Source organism: Cyprinus carpio, chromosome B15, assembly GCF_018340385.1.
Source record: "Cyprinus carpio isolate SPL01 chromosome B15, ASM1834038v1, whole genome shotgun sequence".
Taxonomy (NCBI): domain Eukaryota; kingdom Metazoa; phylum Chordata; class Actinopteri; order Cypriniformes; family Cyprinidae; genus Cyprinus; species Cyprinus carpio.
In genome coordinates, this window is record NC_056611.1 from 28331457 (window position 1) to 28351408 (window position 19952).

Here is a 19952-nt window from a genome sequence, read left to right on the forward strand (position 1 = left end):
CATATAAAAAAGAAATTAATATTGCATCCCAAAAACGCACATATCATCATATGTAATTCTACATTTTGTTCCACATGATCAGTAAATTATAGTGTTTCATAACAAAGACCGTCCACAAATCTGACATTCAGCCTTCAGTCTAAAGACAAACAATCAAAACTCCTCATTTAAACTCAATGAGGAAAAATTTTGATCTGCGACTTTTCAAAACTCTGATCAATAGTAAACCAAAGGATGAATTCACAGGTCATTCAGAAGAAGCGCACATTCGTGGAATAAACCCTCTCGGGTACTACAAATTCATTTTTACCCACTGCTTTATGTTTAAAACGTGTCTCAGGAATGCATCATATTTTGTTTTTATGTGAAGATATGTTGATGCAGGATGTTGGCTTACCTCTGTGCGCGCGCACGCAGGACAGCCCGAGCGCGAGCAGCATCAGGAGCAATATTCGTTGCATTGTAGTAAAACTCCTCTGGTCCTTCTGTTCTTCCTGATCTCTCTCACACTTACACAATATGAACATTCAATGAGATGTTTAAAAATTCATCTAAATTAAACAGCAGAACCAAGAAAAAGTCGCTGAAAGATTTCAGGTAAGGTGCGATGCTCAGTCGCGTGAAAGAGCTTGATACACCAAGGAGAGAGAGAGAGAGAGAGAGAGAGAGAGAGAGGTCGCGTGAAAAGAGAGAGAGAGAGAGAGAGAGAGAGAGAGAGAGAGATTTTCAAAAACTAGACTATCGCTACCCTTTATGTGGCAAATGAAAGGTTAACACCCAATATCCATCCATCAGTTTTCCAAAACGCTTATTGTCTCTAGGGTAGCGGGCACAAAATAAACTGTTTTGTAAATATGAAAATATTTTAACTCAGCCCGCATAAAAATTGAAAATAGTGAAATCACTTTTACGTTGTGATGGATCTTGAAAATTTAGATTTTGGCTCCGCCTGGTGGTCTTTTTTTGTGAACTACACCATGGCATATTTTACATACATTTCGTTATTTTGAAGTAATGAAATCGAACTCCTAATAATGCAGGTACGGTTTCTGTTAAATCTTTTTTGGAACACAATGTGGATCTAAAAATAATAATAATAATTATTGTTGTTGTTATTTAGCATTTATTAAAATAATTGTAATGCTACTAATATAAAACCTTACAAAAATACTTTGTATTTCTGACATAGCCTATTTTGATTTTGCCATGTCTGGTACTTTTCACCTCTTTGCTACACAGCATTTCACACGTGCGGTGATGTCACAGACAACAACAACATCAGTTCATCAGTAAATACTGGCAATATATTTGTCAAACTCCATGTGTGATGTTTAAAATTGTGTGAAATACTATGGAAACGATTTGGAGAGTTAGGACATAAATTATCCAAATCCATGCAGTGAGATACATGAAGATAACGAGGAACAAAGAGGTTATTTTCGTTATTGAATGTTAAGGAACATTAAATGGATAGTTCACCCAAAAATGCAAATTCTGTCATAAAGAGATGTTTACCTTTAACTGTGGAGAGTTGCAAACGTATTAATTTGTTGAGGTTGCAGTGCATAACTTTATTCAACAAGTAAAATTGTGAAGGACGTATTTAAAATGTTGCACGGAGCTTCGACGCCCTCCAGCGGTTCATCACTGGTTTGCTTTGCTGAATGTGATGCTTGATTCAGTCAGGGAAGACACGGAACGTCACGTTAATCTTTCGCGTTATAAGTAGAGAGTGGAAGTAAATGTCCAGGTGTTTCGCCATGTATGAATGGATTATTTACAATACGGAATATTAAAGTGTTTAATTGGGACTTTTATATAAATTTACCTGTAGCTACATGACAGGAAAGTTGGAGGATTTGTGTGCAATTGTATGTAATTCAATTTTGGTCAAGGTGAGTGCTCAGGTCTAGTGACGCTTTTTACAGGTGACTCTCGCATTCATATCATATGTTCTCTAAGGGTCGTATTCGGGACTTGTTTCGGGTTTTCTGTGGTTTATTCTAGCATTGGTGCAAATAGAATTGACAGGATTTGATTTTGAGTGAACGGAACGCGCGTCTCATGATCGTTTTTCTCCGACTCAAAGGATCGGGTTGACGTCAAAGCCGCCCGCATCTCTTATAAAAAGTGAAAGTAGACTAAATGTAGCCTACTCAGGATTCCAAACACTTTACAGGTGACTTCTGTAAACGAGAAAAACAGGATCTCGGGAACAATGAGACGTGACACTTGTGCTCTCGGACACTTATGATCCATTCAGCTGAATTATTGTGTTTGTTTGTTTGTCATTTCCATCCGGAGTCACTGGAGATCAGGATCTGTTTCAACTGTTCAGCTTCATCATGGACACAGAAGACACATCCAGAAATGAAGATTTTTCTCCAGAATGCAGGTACTTTGATTATACACCATATTTAATCGCCTTTAAATGATTGAAGTTGTTAAGAAGATGTTGATGATAAATGCTTTTAAATTATTGTTGTCATAAAGCAGGACCTTTTCTGTTATAGTTTAGACCATCAGAAGAGATCAGAATCAGAGCCCAGCTGTGTGTCTGTGAGGAGTGATGGATCTTTGAATAGGCTTGTAAAATTTAAGACTGGAGATACACTGACTGATCTCAGGTATAACATTTCTGCAAAATACGCAATGATATTGTACAAATTTGATTAGTATGGCATTTTATAATTTTTGTTATGGTTATGATTTTGTTATGATTGTTTTTTAATTTTTTTATATTTTTTGTTATCTGATATTAACATACTGTATATAATGTTTCTCACGCAGACACATCTGTGAAAGCACTCACTTTTTGTTCTAATATAGTGTATATAATCATAAACTGCTCTTTAAAGTGTTTTATAAATGTATTTTTGTTTAATGCAGTAATTCAAAGGATTTACTTTCATTTCTTTCTGTTCTAGTTTCGTTCATCAGAAGAGATCAGAATCAGAGCCCAGCTGTGTGTCTATGAAAAGTAATGACTCTAAGAAGCCTCCAGTACATTTTAAGTGTGCAGATACACAGACTAATCTCAGGTATAATATTTCTATAAAAATATGAAACAAGTATGCCATTTGTATTATCAGAATAGTATTCTAACAATTACAAATTATTCTTGTGTATTGGTTATACTTGTTATAGTTTAGTCCATCAGAAGAGAGCAGAACCAGAGCCCAGCTGTGTGTCTATGAGCAGTAATGAGACTGTAAGTCCTCCACTATATTTTAAGAGTGAATATACACAGACAGATGTCAGGTATAACATTTCTGTAAAACATATGATTTCATGATGATACAGAATACAAAAAGATGTTGTGCTTAATAACTTATGTAATAATGTGGTATTTATATTTTACAGCCATGAAGCTCTCAACACATTTAGATCCAATCTGATGAAGAAGTTTGAGCGTCTGTATGAGGGAACAGCAAAGCAGGGAAACCCAACACTCCTGAATGAGATCTACACAGAGCTGTACATCACAGAGAGTGAGAGTGGAGAGATCAGTAATGAGCACGAGGTGAGACAGATTGAGACACAATCCAGGAGAGCAGCAACAGAGGACACACAGATCAAATGCAGTGACATCTTTAGAGCTTTACCTGGACAAGACAAACCCATCAGAACTGTGCTGACAAAAGGAGTCGCTGGCATTGGAAATACAGTCTCTGTGCAGAAGTTCATCCTGGACTGGGCTGAAGGGAAAGAGAATCAGGACGTCCAGCTCATATTTCCACTTCCTTTCAGAGAGCTCAATCTGATGAAGGACAAAACACTCAGTCTATCAGATCTTCTTCATGTCTTTTTTCCTGAAACAAAAGAAATGGAAATATCCAGTGACAAGTATCAAGTGTTGTTCATCTTTGATGGTCTGGACGAGTGTCGTCTGTCTCTGGATTTTCAGAGCGATGTTATGTTGTGTGATGTAAGTGAATCAGCATCAGTGGACGTGCTGCTGAAGAACCTCATTGTGGGGAATCTGCTTCCCTCTGCTCTCATCTGGATCACCTCCAGACCAGCAGCAGCTGATCTCGTCCCCTCTGAGTGTGTCCATCGAGTGACAGAGGTACGAGGCTTCAGTGAGCCACAGAAGGAGGAATACTTCAGGAAGAGAATCAGAGATCAGAGTCTGGCCGATAGGATCATCTCACACCTGAAGTCATCAAGGAGCCTCTTCATCATGTGCCACATCCCAGTCTTCTGCTGGATCTCAGCCGCTGTTCTGGAGAAGATGTTGAGTCAAGCAGAGAGTGGAGAGATTCCCAAGACTCTCACTCAGATGTACACACACTTCCTGATCCTTCAGACCAACATCAATCATGAGAAGGACTATGAGAAGAAAGTGACAGATGAAGACATGATTCTCAAACTGGGGAAAGTGGCTTTTCAGCAGCTTGTGAAAGGCAATGTGATCTTCTATGAGGAAGACCTGAGAGAGTGTGGCATTGATGTGACAGAAGCATCAGTGTACTCAGGATTGTGCACTCAGATCTTCAGAGAGGAGTTTGGCTTGTATCAGGGGAAAGTCTTCTGCTTTGTTCATCTGACAGTTCAGGAACATCTAGCGGCTCTGTATGTGCACCTCTCCTGTACAAACAACAACAGAAATGTGTTTAAACCAACCATCAAACAGAGTTTGATGTCCAAAGTTCACAAACAAAATTCATTTGATGTTTCATTATCTGAGCTGCATTAGAGAGCTGTAGATGAGGCTCTACAGAGTAAAAATGGACATCTGAATCTTTTCCTGCGATTTCTTCTGGGTCTGACAGTGAAATCTCATGAGATTCTCCTACAAGGACTAATAAAACAAAATGAAACAAAAAGCAGCTCTGGCAACAATGAGGAAACAGTCGAGTACATTAAGAGGAAGATCAGGACCATTGACTCTCCCAAGAAGTCCATCAATCTGTTCCACTGTCTGAATGAACTGGGTGATCATTCACTAGTGGAGGAAATACAACAGTATCTGAACTCTGGAACAGTAAATAAAGCCAAACTCTCTTCATCTCAGTGGTCAGCTGTAGTTTTTGTTTTGTTGACATCAGAGAAGAAGCTGGATGAGTTTGATATTAATAGATTTGTTGAAGGAAATGATGAAACCAAAAAACTAGAAGTATTTAAGAAGCTGCTGCCTGTGATTAAAGAATCCAGATCAGTTCGGTAAGTATCACTGAGAACAATCACTTCACTGTTAAAACATTAATAAAATCAGAGTTAAAAGCTCATAAATCTCCAGTGCTGCAGATGTTCTTCAGAGTTCAGTGGTCAGTATTTGCACATTTTCTACACAATGGTTTATCAGTTATTCAAATGTTTATGTAACTAAGTAAATTTAAATAACTGTAATTTTTAAACCACTGACATTGTGCAACAAAAAAATATTATTTATCATTCTATGTGATCTGTGACATTTTAGACATCAGTCCAGTGGGTCATCAAACATGTAAATTTTTGCTCTGTTTATTTTGTGTTTATTAATGGATTCACTGTTAAACAAATCTGAACTGATCTGAGAGAGTGAAGAGTGTGTCATTGTTCTCTACAGGTTGTATAATTGTGGTCTCACAGATGAAGGTTGTGCTGCTCTGACTTCAGCTCTGAGATCAAACCCCTCACACCTGAGAGAACTTGATCTGTCTTGGAATAAACTAGGAAATTCAGGAATCACACTGATGTCTACTGTACTCAAGGATTTTCACTGTAAACTGGAGAAACTAGAGTAAGATCATATATGAATCTCACAATTGAAATGCATTGTAAAGTATGAAGTGTTCAGTCTCTTTCAGCTGCTGTGAGTTCAGTTGATTGAGCTGTAAATGATTGAACACATGAGCTGCTCCTCAATAACATGATACTGCAGAACTGAGAGTCACACTAAAATACACACTCACACACACAATCAACATTTCAATCTCTTGACTTTAAACAGAGTAAAGATCAACATAGTCAGAACTGTGAAATGAAAAACATTCAAGTTTCATTCTTACTGTTAATCACATTCATCTTTTTGCAAAAACTTTTTTAAAATGTTGTGTTGATTGTAAACACACACACACACACACACACACACACACACACACACACACACACACACACACACACACACACACACACACACACACACACACACATTTATTTACTTCGTACAGGGCCTAAAATTAACAGTATTACTCCCCCTTTTTTTCTATTATAATTCTAACAATGCATGAGAATCTTCCCCGCAGCTTTCTGTAAAATTAAAAGCAAAGGAAAACAACAATAATAATATTAATAATAAGTTGTTATAAAAATTAAACAAATAAAGAAATATCACCATAATTTTGTTGAACTGAAACGTTTCACATTATTATTATTATTAATAATAATAATAATTATTATTATTATTATTATTATTATTATTTCAAAAAAAGAGGAGCATTACCTAATTTCACCTAATATTATTAAATGCAATTATAAGAATTAAACAGATAATTAAATTGTATTAGTATTAGTATCAGTAAAATGTATTAGTATATAGTATTATTATTATGTAAGTGTAAAATGACTTCAGGAGTAAGGCAACAAGCAAAATTACGTCTTAACTACTAAAGTTGTCACTAAACTTAACTCAATAAAATAAAACCAAATCAACAACAGAGATAGTTTCCTGACTCCCTCTCTACTTGAAATGAAAAAACAACTTGAAAACAACTAAATCAACAGAAAACTGCACCCACTCCCTACAACTTCCAATTATACTATAAAAATATTTACAAAGAAAACAGGAAAGATAAAGATCAGCCTTGACGACAACCCAGATTTGTCTCAAATTCAAAAAACAAGATTAAAAAACAGTACATCCTAGGACAAAACTCCCCCACACTTAAATCACAAACCAGCAACCAACATTTTAGTCTGTCGTAAGAGTGTTTTTAGTAGATCAATAAGCATTTTCCAGGTTGTGATTCAGAAATACAGGTTTTAATGATATATTATTGTTTCTAATGGGTAAACGCAACTCATCACACCGTCAGTGCTGTTGTTGTGGAGTAAAGGAAACAAATGAATGCATTGTTATGCACTGCAGTCAAATCCCTTGAAAGAGAAGGAATGATAAATGTTAATACATATCTTAAAATGATGAGTTTCTGGTAATAGAGCTGAATGCAGCAGCACAGACCTCTCATGTAGGGATTTTTCCGGTGGTGAATTTTGTAAGACATTTTGCAGTCAATGCTTTGAATTTAAATCCCTTCAGTACAAGACAGGTTTTTTTTAATCTAATACAGAGAGTGAAGAGTGTGTCGTTGTCTGCAGGTTGAGAAATTGTGTTGTCACAGATGAAGGTTGTGCTGCTCTGGCTTCAGTTCTGAGATCAAACCCTGAACACCTGAAAGAACTGGATCTGTCTTGGAATAAAATAGGAGATTTGGGCATGAAGCATCTCTCTGCTGGACTTAAAGACCCTCACTGTAAACTGGAGAAACTGGAGTAAGTTAATCACTGGTAGTCACACATGTAAGGCATGTACTTTAATGTATATTTTAGGACTAAAATCTTTGTGATTTATGTATTTGGTGTAATTTATTGTGTATTTTAGGACTAAATTTTTGGGGGAATACACACTATAACTCTGATCAAAAATCTCTCTTGTGACTCTGATGAACATTCATTCCATGAGCTTCAGTTGCTTCTGGTAGTTTGACTAATACTGAACTTTCTGATAAACATGAATGTGTTTGTTAATGACATTATAAGGACATTATGATGAAGGTTATTATTAATGAGTGAATAAAGGTTATAATCAATTTAGCTTTTATCAGTGATAAAAGGAAAGAGCCTTAAAACCTTTAAAACAAGAAAGTTGTTTAATAAGTGACTCTCTTAATTATAGTACAATGAAGAAAAATACTGTATAGAAAGGTGTATCTGTAAGAATCAACACACTGGTTTTCAGGAGCGGCAGAGTTTCAGCCTTTCTCCTCCGTCAGCAGTTTCCTTTTCCTCTAATATGTGGCACTGCTTGTCATTATATCTCAAACTACAGACACTTGGAACAACAGTTCACATTATGTCATTGTTCTCTACAGGTTAAGGTGTTGTGGGATCACAGTTGAAGGTTGTGCTGCTCGGGCTTCATCTCTGAGATCAAACCCTGAACACCTGAGATATGTGAATCTGTCTGGGAATAAACTACAAAAATCAGAAGTGAAGTGTCTGTCTGATCTAAAGCATAATCCACATTATAAACTAGAGAAACTATACTCTTGTGAGTATATTTTTATTTAAAACTTTTCAAAGTTTAGTAACAGGTCTTATATATTTGTAATTAGAGAATATAAGATTACGCTTTAGTCTCTGAACTTTAATCTCCTTTTAATGAGAGTTTAATTCCATCATGTGACTTATCTATGCATATGTGAATATTTTCAACTCTTACAGTGTCTCTGTTAGTGATATAGTTCGTTGATCATTTACTGTTATTAATCTATTAGCAGTTTTCATTCAAATATTTGGCTGTAATATGAATATAATAATATATACTAATGTCATGTACTCATATGTGACTGTCTGTGTGTTTTATTGTAGGACTCTCAGTATTTAGACATCAGTCCAGTTTCCTCAGGATCAGCTGATGGTGAACAACGAGCTGCTGCAGAGACACACAGATAATCAACAGAGACTCAAGACACAGAGACACGCACCAATCATACTGTCATGTGTGTGTGACTACACATCAGTTTTGTTATTTTTACATTTTCTGGACCACTTCTTTTGAATTACAGATGTCATTTGATGTTCATCTGATGATCATCAGATATCATTATATATATATGTGATGGTCGTGAATAAGTGTTGAAAAGCATCATCTGCAATTTGGAGTTTTCTTTATACTGATTGTGTAGATGCTGTAGCATGCAATTTACACTACAAGTGACAAAACTAAAAAAACAACAACAACATTTCAATCAACAAGTAATAGACATGGTGTAAATAAGAGGTTTATGGTGGAATTTCTCTTTTAAAAAACACTTAAATTATCTGGTTTCTATCAAGTTATTGCATACTGGAAGTTACTGTTTAAATAAGTTCACTTAACCTATTTGGACTAACCATACTAACTTATTTAGAATTAAGCTGATCTTTTCTATTTAATGGAAAAAGGTGCATATTTCATTGTCCAATATCTAATTTTTATTTATTTAAATGTTTTGTCTACCAAGATGGAGAGTTTTACAGAAGGTATAGCTTCAAGTATCATTATTCTTCTAATGATCAGAAATTCAATGTATCATATGACTGTTATTCACTTTCCATCATTAACAACAAATGGGTGTGATTCTGCAGCTGATAAAATTTTTTTTTTTTTAACTTTTTTTACTTTGACAAATTATTGTGATAGTTGTTAAAACTATAATTTTTAAGATAATGGAAGATATTTTTATTTCAGGAAAAGTTTACATTGTATAAATGCATTATAAATGTTAACCACTGGTGTCTGTTTCATTTAATAGAAGACCCTCCAATTACCAGAACTAACTTTTGGCTCCTGACTAAAGTTTACTTTCACTTTTATTTTGGATGTACAATAATTTTTAAAAAAAAAAAAAAAAAAACATTTCCAGCAGTGTTCATTTGCTTTTGAGTTCAGTGTTTTGTATGAGAGTAGAACAGAATAAAAGCATGCAATAAATAACTAAAGATAGAGAAAGCCTATTTTTTAACACTATGAATGCAGGCTATATGGCAGCAAAATACCTAAAAAAAAAAGTACTAAAATGACTTCATTTGTATATTTGTTTATTTTTATTCACGTGTCATCCCAGTGAGATGGGGTCCTCATATACCCAAGACATGACAGGACAAGAAATTTGTTTAACTTTTGTCATGTTTTTCACCTAAAACTGACAGATGTTGGAGTTTATTTGTATTTTCAATGAATTAAACATTCAATAATTAATTAATTATATATTCATCAACTAATATTTAAAGTGATGTCACTTTATACAAAACATCTTTGTATCAGAGAGCTGTATTTGCTGACACACTCAACGACCTCCTGTATTTGCTTGCTTTATTTACTGGCTCTTTTTTTGTTTACTGTTTTATTGTGCTTTATTTGATGAATCTTTGTATGAGATAGTTTTATCACATAAACCAGAATGGGTAAAAAGAAGGGGAAAGACAGAAGTCCTCGAGCAGACAGCAGCACTGAGACAGCAGGTACTGTACATGTATGACAGCTGCCCTGAGCAATGAGCTGCAGACAGTGATTTTAATCATCAAACTCACACATGATTCTCTGTAAGGGGTGTCCTGCGCTCACATCCGTAAAGGAACAGAGCACAACTTACTGAAGAAAGCCGGTCTGAATGAGCAATGGAGCTCGTGTCAGGACTGTGAGCCGGACAAACCTGTTGAACAGCAGATCTCTGAGGATGAACCTGACAGAGAAAGTCTAGCTGTGGATTTTATTTATTTATTTATTTATTTTTTGATTTGTGTGGATGTGCCTGAAACTAACTTCACCGTGCCCTGCTGTATTGTATTTGTAACCTTGTACTAAGCGAATGTCTGTAATTATTTATTAGGGAAAAATGTAATCTACCAAACGAGCACCACCGTGCGACTTGAGATCTCGCGTGCAAAGTACGTGTCTTTATCATCGTTTGCGTCACAAATAAAGTGAAAGCAAATGTTCAGAGTTGATGTTTCGCCATTTAAACAAACAGAATCGATTCTATGTGAAATATCAACGTGTTTTATAGGAACAGCTATAAAAGTTAAGCAGCGTATTTACGCGTAGCAACTTGACAAAAAAAAGGTGGATAATGTTTTTGAACTGGTATGTAATTAAATGTTGATCAAGGTGAGTGCTAACGTCTCGCTTTACAGGTGACTTCCGCATTAATATGTACATTGAAGGAAGTATTTGTATTTTAATATGTGTTTGATATTTTATAGCACTCACTTAACTTTTTTTGTGTCAAGATAGTGTAAATGGAAAGACCACAATTGTTTTTAATGATGAATGAACGAGTACAGGTATTTTTTTATTTTTATTATCTTTAATCTCTCTTTGTTATAGTCCAGTTCCAGTACACCAGAAAAGATAAGAACCAGATTTCAGTACTATGTGGAATGACAGTTCTATGGATCATTCACAAGATTTCTGGTATTTCAGTTTACTTTTTTTTTTTTCTCAGTTCAGTGTTGTGTAAATAAAAATTTAAGTTTTTAATGATGAATAGAAATGTATGCAATAATTTTTAATAATTATCTGACTGTAATCTCTTTTTGTTTTAGTTCAGTTCAGCGAAAGAGATCAGAGCCAGATTTCAGCCAAGTGTCTGTGAGGAGTGACTGGTCTATGGCTCATCCACAAGATTTCAGGTATACATTTCTTTATTTCTGCTTATCTTATCAGTTGTTGTTGCTCACAATATGGTGTAATACAGAGTATTTTTTTACAGAATTAAATATGAATCATTTAAAAGATTTCCAGTCTTTGTTTTAGTTCAGATCAGAGCCAGAGTTACAGTTTCTGTGAGGAGTGACTGGTCTATGGCATCAAGATTTCAGGTATAAATGTTAAAAAGCATCATTGTCATACACTGTATAATTGGTTTTTATATGATGTATTATTTGTGTTTTTATAGTATTACAATAGATTTTGTGCGGAGAGACACATATATTACAATCATTTTACAAAAGATTTGAAAAGCTATATTCTGTTTTTTTATTTATTGATGTGAATATAAATACAATCATTTAAAAGATTTCTTAATTCTCTCTTTGTTTTAGTTTTACTACCGCAAAAGAGATCAGAGCCAGATTTCAGCCAAGTGTCTGTGAGGAGTGACTGGTCTATGGTGATTTCAGGTCTAGAGAGCATCATTCATCCATAATTGGTTGTTTTTATAAGATTATTTGTGGTATTCCAATTAGATTTTGAGCGGAGAGACACATTTCATTAGTAAAGCATACATTTTTGCATACATAGTTTGAAAAGCTTATAATTGGTGTTTATTATATGAAGTATTATTCTCTTTGTTTTGTTATAGATCATTACAATTAGATTATTGTGTCTATGGCTCATCCACAAGAGAGACACATATCATTAAAGTGACTTAGCCTGTTTTTTTTATGAAGTAATTTTGTAGTTCACATAGATTTTACAAATGAAAAGCCTATTTTATTTTGTATTCACATAGTTAAAATGAAAAGTATGAGTGTTTGTTTTTTATTATTGATGAATGAATATAAATACAATCATTTAAAAGATTTCCTTAATTCTCTCTTTGTTTTAGTTTACTACCGCAAAAGAGATCAGAGCCAGATTTCAGCCAAGTGTCTGTGAGGAGTGACTGGTCTATGGCTCATCCACAAGATTTCAGGTATAACATTTCATTAGAAAGCATCATTGATATATACTGTACATAATTGGTGTTTTTATATGAAGTACTATTTGTGTTATAGTATTCCAATTAGATTTTGAGCGGAGAGACACATTTATTGAAGTACTTAGCCTATTTTACAATTTTGCATTCACATAGTTTAAATGAAAAGCTTATGAGTGTTTTTTTTTTATTTTTATTGATGAATGAATATAAATACAATCATTTAAAAGATTTCCTTAATTCTCTCTTTGTTTTAGTTTACTACCACAAAAGAGATCAGAGCCAGAGTTCAGCCAAGTGTCTATGAGGAGTGACTGGTCTATGGCTCATCCACAAGATTTCAGGTATAACATTTCATTAGAAAGCATCATTGATATATACTGTACATAATTGGTGTTTTTATATGAAGTACTAATTGTGTTATAGTATTCCAATAAGATTGTGAGCGGAGAGACACATTTATTAAAGTACTTAGCCTATTTTACAATTTTGTATTCACATAGTTTAAATTTATGAGTGTTTTTTTATTTTTATTTTTATTTGTATTCACATAGTTTAAATGAAAGTTCAGTTCAGCGAAAGAGATCAGAGCCAGATTTGAGTGTCTGTTTTTATGGCTTCCACAAGATTTATTTTTATCATTTTATTGTTTTTATATGAAGTACTATTTGTGTATAATATAATTTAGCAATCATTTAAAAGATTGAAAAGCTTATGAGTGTTTTTTTTTATTTTTCTGTCTTTGTTTTAGTTCAGTTTCAGCGAAAGATATCAGAGCCAGATTTCAGCCAAGTGTCTGTGAGGAGTGACTGGTCTATGGCTCATCCACAAGATTTCAGGATTTCAGAAAGCATATAACATTGTCTTTATCTTATATGAAGTACTAATTGTGTTATAGTATTCCATAAGATTGTCACATACAGAGATACAGCTCATGAAAGCAGTTGGTTCAGTTTACAGTCTTTTTTAGTTCTCAGCATCAATATGGTGTAAATGAAAAGTTCATAAGTATGTGTTTTTTTATTGCATCAATAATAAATGAAAAGTTCATAAGTATGAATAAAGAATACAATCATTTAAAAGATTTCCTATATTCTGTCTTTGTTTTAGTTCAGTTCAGCAAAAGAGATCAGAGCCAGAGTTCAGCCAAGTGTCTGTGAGGAGTGACTGGTCTATGGCTCATCCACAAGATTTCAGGTATAACATTTTGTTAAAAAGCATCATTGTCATACACTGTACATAATTGGTGTTTTTATATGAAGTATTATTTGTGTTATAGTATTACAATTAGATTTTGTGCGGAGAGACACATATATTAAAGTACTTAGCCTATTTTACAATTTTGCATTCACATAGTTTAAATGAAAAGCTTATGAGTGTTTTTTTATTTTTATTTTTATTGATGAATGAATATAAATACAATCATTTAAAAGATTTACTTTATTCTGTCTTTGTTTTAGTTCAGTTCAGCGAAAGAGATCAGAGCCAGATTTCAGCCAAGTGTCTGTGAGGAGTGACTGGTCTATGGCTCATCCACAAGATTTCAGGTATAACATTTCTTTATCTTATCTGTGTTGCTCACATACAGAGATACAGCTATGAAAGCAGTTGGTTCAGTTTACAGTTTCTGCATCAATATGGTGTAAATGAAAAGTTCATAAGTATTTTTTTATTGATGAATAAATATGAATACAATCATTTAAAAGATTTCCTATATTCTGTCTTTGTTTTAGTTCAGTTCAGCAAAAGAGATCAGAGCCAGAGTTCAGCCAAGTGTCTGTGAGGAGTGACTGGTCTATGGCTCATCCACAAGATTTCAGGTATAACATTTTGTTAAAAAGCATCATTGTCATACACTGTACATAATTGGTGTTTTTATATGAAGTATTATTTGTGTTATAGTATTACAATTAGATTTTGTGCGGAGAGACACATATATTAAAGTACTTAGCCTATTTTACAATTTTGTATTCACATAGTTAAAATGAAAAGCTTATGAGTGTTTGTTTTTTTATTATTGATGAATGAATATAAATACAATCATTTAAAAGATTTCCTTAATTCTCTCTTTGTTTTAGTTTACTACCGCAAAAGAGATCATAGCCAGATTTCAGCCAAGTGTCTGTGAGGAGTGACTGGTCTATGGCTCATCCACAAGATTTCAGGTATAACATTTCTTTATCTTATCTGTGTTGCTCACATACAGAGATACAGCTATGAAAGCAGTTGGTTCAGTTTACAGTTTCTGCATCAATATGGTGTAAATGAAAAGTTAATGAGTATTTTTTTTATTGATGAATAAATATGAATACAATTATTTAAAAGATTTACTTTATTCTGTCTTTGTTTTAGTTCAGTTCAGCGAAAGAGATCAGAGCCAGAGTTCAGCCAAGTGTCTGTGAGGAGTGACTGGTCTATGGCTCATCCACAAGATTTCAGGTATAACGTTTCATTAGAAAGCATCATTGACATATACTGTACATAATTGGTGTTTTTATATGAAGTATTAATTGTGTTATAGTATTACAATTAGATTTTGAGCAGAGAGACACATTTATTAAAGTACTTAGCCTATTTTACAATTTTGCATTCACATAGTTTAAATGAAAAGCTTATGAGTGTTTTTTTATTTTTATTTTTATTGATGAATGAATATAAATACAATCATTTAAAAGATTTACTTTATTCTGTCTTTGTTTTAGTTTACTACCGCAAAAGAGATCAGAGCCAGATTTCAGCCAAGTGTCTGTGAGGAGTGACTGGTCTATGGCTCATCCACAAGATTTCAGGTATAACATTTCTTTAGCTTTATCTGTGTTGCTCACATACAGAGATACAGCTATGAAAGCAGTTGGCTCAGTTTACAGTTTCTGCATCAATATGGTGTAAATGAAAAGTTAATGAGTATTTTTTTTTATTGATGAATGAATATGAATACAATCATTTAAAAGATTTACTTTACTCTGTCTTTTAGTTCATTACCACGAAAGAGATCAGAGCCAGCTGTGTTCACCCATGTATCTGCGTGGAGTGACAGATCTATGGGTCATTCACAGGATTTTAGGTATAACATTTCTTTAGAAGACATCATTGACAATTGTTGTTTTTATATGAAGTATTCCTGGTATTATGGTATTCACATTAGGTATTTATGAATATATGATACATTTATGAAAGCACTTAATTCGGTTTTTGTATCAAAATAGTCTAAATCAAAAGATCATAAGCGTTTTTAAATGATGATTATATAAATGAGTACAGTAATGCAAATTATTACATTTAATATCTGTTTTTTTACAGTTCAGTTCAGCGAAAGAGATCAGAGCCAGAGTTCAGCCGTGTGTCTATGAGGAGTGACAGGTCTACATTTACATTTAGTCATTTAGCAGATGCTTTTATCCAAAGGCACTTACAAATGTGGACAATAGAAGCAATCAAAATCAACAAAATAGAAATAATATGCTTATTATAAGCTTATTGCGATTATTGGATAGGAAGCACCACAACTGAAAACAGCATAGGAGGCGCATCAACTGAAAACAACATTAAATAAAAGATTGATTTTGCAGTTTAAGCAACCTGAATATAAAAGGAACATCTGAATGTTTTTGGGATATCTAAAGTTGCCTCGCATTAGCCTCACTTTACTGTGACATTTTCTCTGCTGCATATGTGTGTATGGCACAAGTTGGGACTCTGTATTATGTGTATGAAAGCGAAGTAACCTCTTTGGCTTTTGAACTTGAATCAGGTCAGCGATATATGGCAGGGCTTTTCGGGTACAAGTTGTGGTAGTGTTTTGGACCATCTGTAATCTATCTAGGATTTAATTCGGAGCACCAAAAAAGATTGAGTTGCAGTAGTCTAACAGAGTGAAGGTACACTCATGAATAACCTTTTCTAAATCCTTACTGGATAAAAAGGGCTTAATCCTATAGATCATTCTCAGTTGAAAGAAACTCATTTTGACATTTTGTCTGATGTTAGAGCACTATAACAAACCACACCCACATTTTTAACCGGATGTTTCCTAAAGCAGCTCAGTGTTCCCAGATAAATTTCGGCCATGTCACCTGATTCAGAGGGACCAAAAATCATTACCTCATTTAAGTTCAAAAATATTATAGACATCTATGCCTTAACCCCAATCTAAGCAGGTTGACAGTCTTTCCAAAGTAGTGGGAGAGTTAAAGGTAGTATCATCAGCATAACAATGAAATGACACCATATTTTCCCAAAATCATAACTAAAGGGAGTTCTCCAAATGCATACATGTCACCAACATTTAGCCAGGTCTCAGTGATAATTAAACAATCTAAATTTCAATTCCTGAGGAATTTATTTAGAGTTCATTATTAACTTACATATTTTATAAACCTAATAATATGTCCATTGTCTTGTAATACAGAAAAAAAAGATTCTTAAATGTGGTGTTTTAATTTTTCAGCCATGAAGTCCTCAACATGTTTAGATCAAATCTGATGATGAAGTTTGAGTGTCTGTATGAGGGACAAGCAAATCAGGGAAACCCTAAACTCCTGAATGAGATCTACACAGAGCTGTACATCACAGAGAGTGAGAGTGGAGAGATCAGTAATGAGCACGAGGTGAGACAGATTGAGACACAATCCAGGAGAGCAGCAACAGAGGACACACCGATCAAATGCAGTGACATCTTTAGAGCTTTACCTGGACAAGACAAACCCATCAGAACTGTGCTGACAAAGGGAGTCGCTGGCATTGGAAAAACAGTCTCTGTGCAGAAGTTCATCCTGGACTGGGCTGAAGGGAAAGAGATTCAGGACGTCCAGCTCATATTTCCACTTCCTTTCAGAGAGCTCAATCTGATGAAGGATAAAACACTCAGTCTTTCAGATCTTCTTCATGTTTTTTTCCCTGAGATAAAAGAAATGGAAATATCCAGTGACAAATATAAAGTGTTGTTCATCTTTGATGGTCTGGACGAGTGTCGTCTGTCTCTGGATTTTCAGAGCGATGTGAGGTTGTGTGATGTAAGTGAATCAGCATCAGTGGACGTGCTGCTGAAGAACCTCATTGTGGGGAATCTGCTTCCCTCTGCTCTCATCTGGATCACCTCCAGACCAGCAGCAGCTGATCTCGTCCCCTCTGAGTGTGTCCATCGAGTGACAGAGGTACGAGGCTTCAGTGATCCACAGAAGAAGGAATACTTTAGGAAGAGAATCAGTGATCAGAGTCTGGCCAATAGGATCATCTCACACCTGAAGTCATCAAAGAGCCTCTTCATCATGTGCCACATCCCAGTCTTCTGCTGGATCTCAGCCGCTGTTCTGGAGAAGATGTTGAGTCAAGCAGAGAGTGGAGAGATTCCCAAGACTCTCACTCAGATGTACACACAATTCCTGATGGCACAGATTAACATAAAAGACACAAAGTACAAGAAGGACACAGACAAAGAAATGATTTTCAAACTAGGAAAACTAGCATATGTGCAACTAGAAAGAGGCAACCTGATCTTCTATGAGGAAGACCTGAGAGAGTGTGGCATTGATGTGACAGAAGCATCAGTGTACTCCGGATTGTGCTCTCAGATCTTCAGAGAGGAGTTTGGCTTGTATCAGGTGAAAGTATTCTGTTTTGTTCATCTGACAGTTCAGGAACATCTAGCAGCTCTATATGCACACCTCTCCTGTATAAACAATAACAGAAACGTGTTTGACCAAATCAACAAGCAGAGTTTGCGGTCTAAAGTTAGGGACTAAAGTATTCTGTATTCATCAGAACATGTTTCATTATCTGAGCTGTTTTGTAGTTTTGTATGTGAATGTTTTTTTTGTATAGTTTTTCTGACATATGTTCTCTATTTTGTTTTTTGTGGTTTTGTTGTTTTTTTATTATAATTTTTTTCTACAAAGACTAATGAAACAGACAAGAAGCAGCTCTGACAGCAGTGAGGAAACAGTTAATTACATCAAGATGAAGATCAGGATCATTGACTCTCCAGAGAAATCCATCAATCTGTTCCACTGTCTGAATGAACTGGGTGATCATTCACTAGTGGAGGAAATACAACAGTATCTGAACTCTGGAACAGTAAATAAAGCCAAACTCTCTTCATCTCAGTGGTCAGCTGTAGCTTTTGCTTTGTTGACATCAGAGAAACAGCTGGATATGTTTGATATTAATGAATTTGTTGTAGGAAACAATGTGAAAGTTCTTCAGAAGCTGCTGCCTGTAATTAAAGAATCCAGATCAGTTCGGTAAGTGTCACTGTGAACAATCTCTTCACTGTTAAAGCATTAAGAAATTCTAAGAAATCTTTAATGCTGCAGATGTTTTCCAGAGTTTATAGGTCAGTATTTTCATGTGTTTTCTATACAGTGTTTCATACTGTTTAAAAGTTAATGGAACTTTGCTGAGTAAAATAATTAATTGATTTTCTTTTAATTAATTAACTTTTGAACAGTAGTGTATGTTTCTATCAGAAGTTTTGAATACAATTCAGGCTTCTCTTACAGGGTACAGTGCTGGACTGTTTTGCCCACTAATATTAGAGTGTGTATGCAGGTTTTACAAAATTAAGCATTTACATTGGAGTTGCATGTTATTATTTATTGTTTTCTTTTTCAGTTCATAGCATTTACAAGTATCATTTCATCTCTGTACAGGTTGAGATGTTGTGGAATCACAGATGAAGACTGTGCTGCTCTGGCTTCAGTTCTGAGATCAAACCCCTCACGTCTGAGAGAACTGGATCTGTCCGAGAATAAACTAGGAGACTTGGGAATGAATTTTCTCTGTTCTGTACTTGAAGATCCTCTCTGTGAACTGGAGATACTGGGGTAAGATCATCTTGGATCTGTCTGGGAATAAACTAGGAGACTTGGGAATGAATTTTCGAGAAAACAGGATCAAAAGAAAATGGCACCAACCTCTGTACTAATCCATTCCCTAATATAAACTAATTAAGTAAAGAACAGTAAAACAAATGAACATACAAACAAATAATTAATTTACAAACCATTGTGTTTTTTATCAAAGGCACCAATTACAACAAGAATGGTAACACAACAGCACTGAAGAGAAAACCCAATCAACAGGGTGTTAAATTATCAGTTTTTGGCATGCTACTTTAAAAAAAAAAGCAATTAGTTATAGTTACTGAGTTAGTAACTGAGTTACATCATTATAAAAGTAACCAAATACCAGGGAAAGTAACTATTGCGCTACTTAAAAAAAAAATAAAAAATCAATTATGTCAAATAACTTGGATGCCCCCAGTATTAAATATTTTAAATTAATGAAATGGACACTGAACAGAATAAATTATTATTCTAAAACATTGTACACTAATCTTCACTATTTTAATGTTGCTGTGGGACAATGTGAGAGACACCTTCCAGGGGGTAAATATGGGGTTGCTTTAACCCGCGGACATGAAAAAACATCCTGCGGCACCGGTGCGGTCTGTCTCGTTTTTTCTTAATGCCCACGAAAAGAACTAAAAATACTCTGTCATTTTTGATCATACAGATAATAATAAAGTATTGTTTGACAGGGCAAAGGGTCTACTTTTATTTGTGGACA

At 34.6% G+C, this 19952-nt stretch overlaps 3 protein-coding genes and 1 pseudogene across 3 annotated transcripts in view; 3 read left to right on the forward strand and 1 right to left on the reverse strand.

Annotated features, from left to right (window-relative positions):
• LOC109103660 (calsyntenin-2-like) overlaps positions 1-642 on the reverse strand; it is a 52043-nt gene extending 51401 nt beyond the window's left edge. Inside the window, exon 1 of the mRNA XM_042740192.1 lies at positions 398-642. Coding sequence (XP_042596126.1) covers positions 398-527 — 130 coding nt within the window. The 5' untranslated portion in view covers positions 528-642. The remainder of the gene's footprint in view (positions 1-397) is intronic.
• An 850-nt stretch (positions 643-1492) lies between these two features.
• LOC109078292 (NACHT, LRR and PYD domains-containing protein 3-like) lies at positions 1493-9687 on the forward strand. The gene is given in 9 exon segments (XM_042740193.1): positions 1493-2395; positions 2514-2627; positions 2928-3041; positions 3148-3261; positions 3364-5166; positions 5552-5725; positions 7303-7476; positions 8076-8254; positions 8575-9687. Coding segments are annotated over 9 exon segments (2724 nt in total). The 5' UTR covers positions 1493-2345; the 3' UTR covers positions 8577-9687.
• A 457-nt stretch (positions 9688-10144) lies between these two features.
• Positions 10145-10600, forward strand: LOC122139896 (ubiquitin carboxyl-terminal hydrolase 16-like). The gene is made up of 2 exons (XM_042740243.1): positions 10145-10209; positions 10296-10600. The coding sequence occupies exons 1-2, from the start codon at positions 10149-10151 to the stop codon at positions 10550-10552; spliced, it is 318 nt and encodes a 105-aa protein (XP_042596177.1). The 5' UTR covers positions 10145-10148; the 3' UTR covers positions 10553-10600.
• Positions 10601-13490: 2890 nt separating this feature from the next.
• On the forward strand, positions 13491-19211 carry LOC109078299 (annotated as a pseudogene).
• Positions 19212-19952: the final 741 nt, after the last annotated feature.

Coding starts and splice junctions, on each gene's coding strand:
- LOC122139896 (XM_042740243.1), top strand. CDS start 10,149: ATGGGTAAAAAGAAGGGGAAAGACAGAAGTCCTCGAGCAGACAGCAGC. Junction 10,210..10,295: donor CAGCAGCACTGAGACAGCAG/GTACTGTACATG, acceptor ATTCTCTGTAAG/GGGTGTCCTGCGCTCACATC.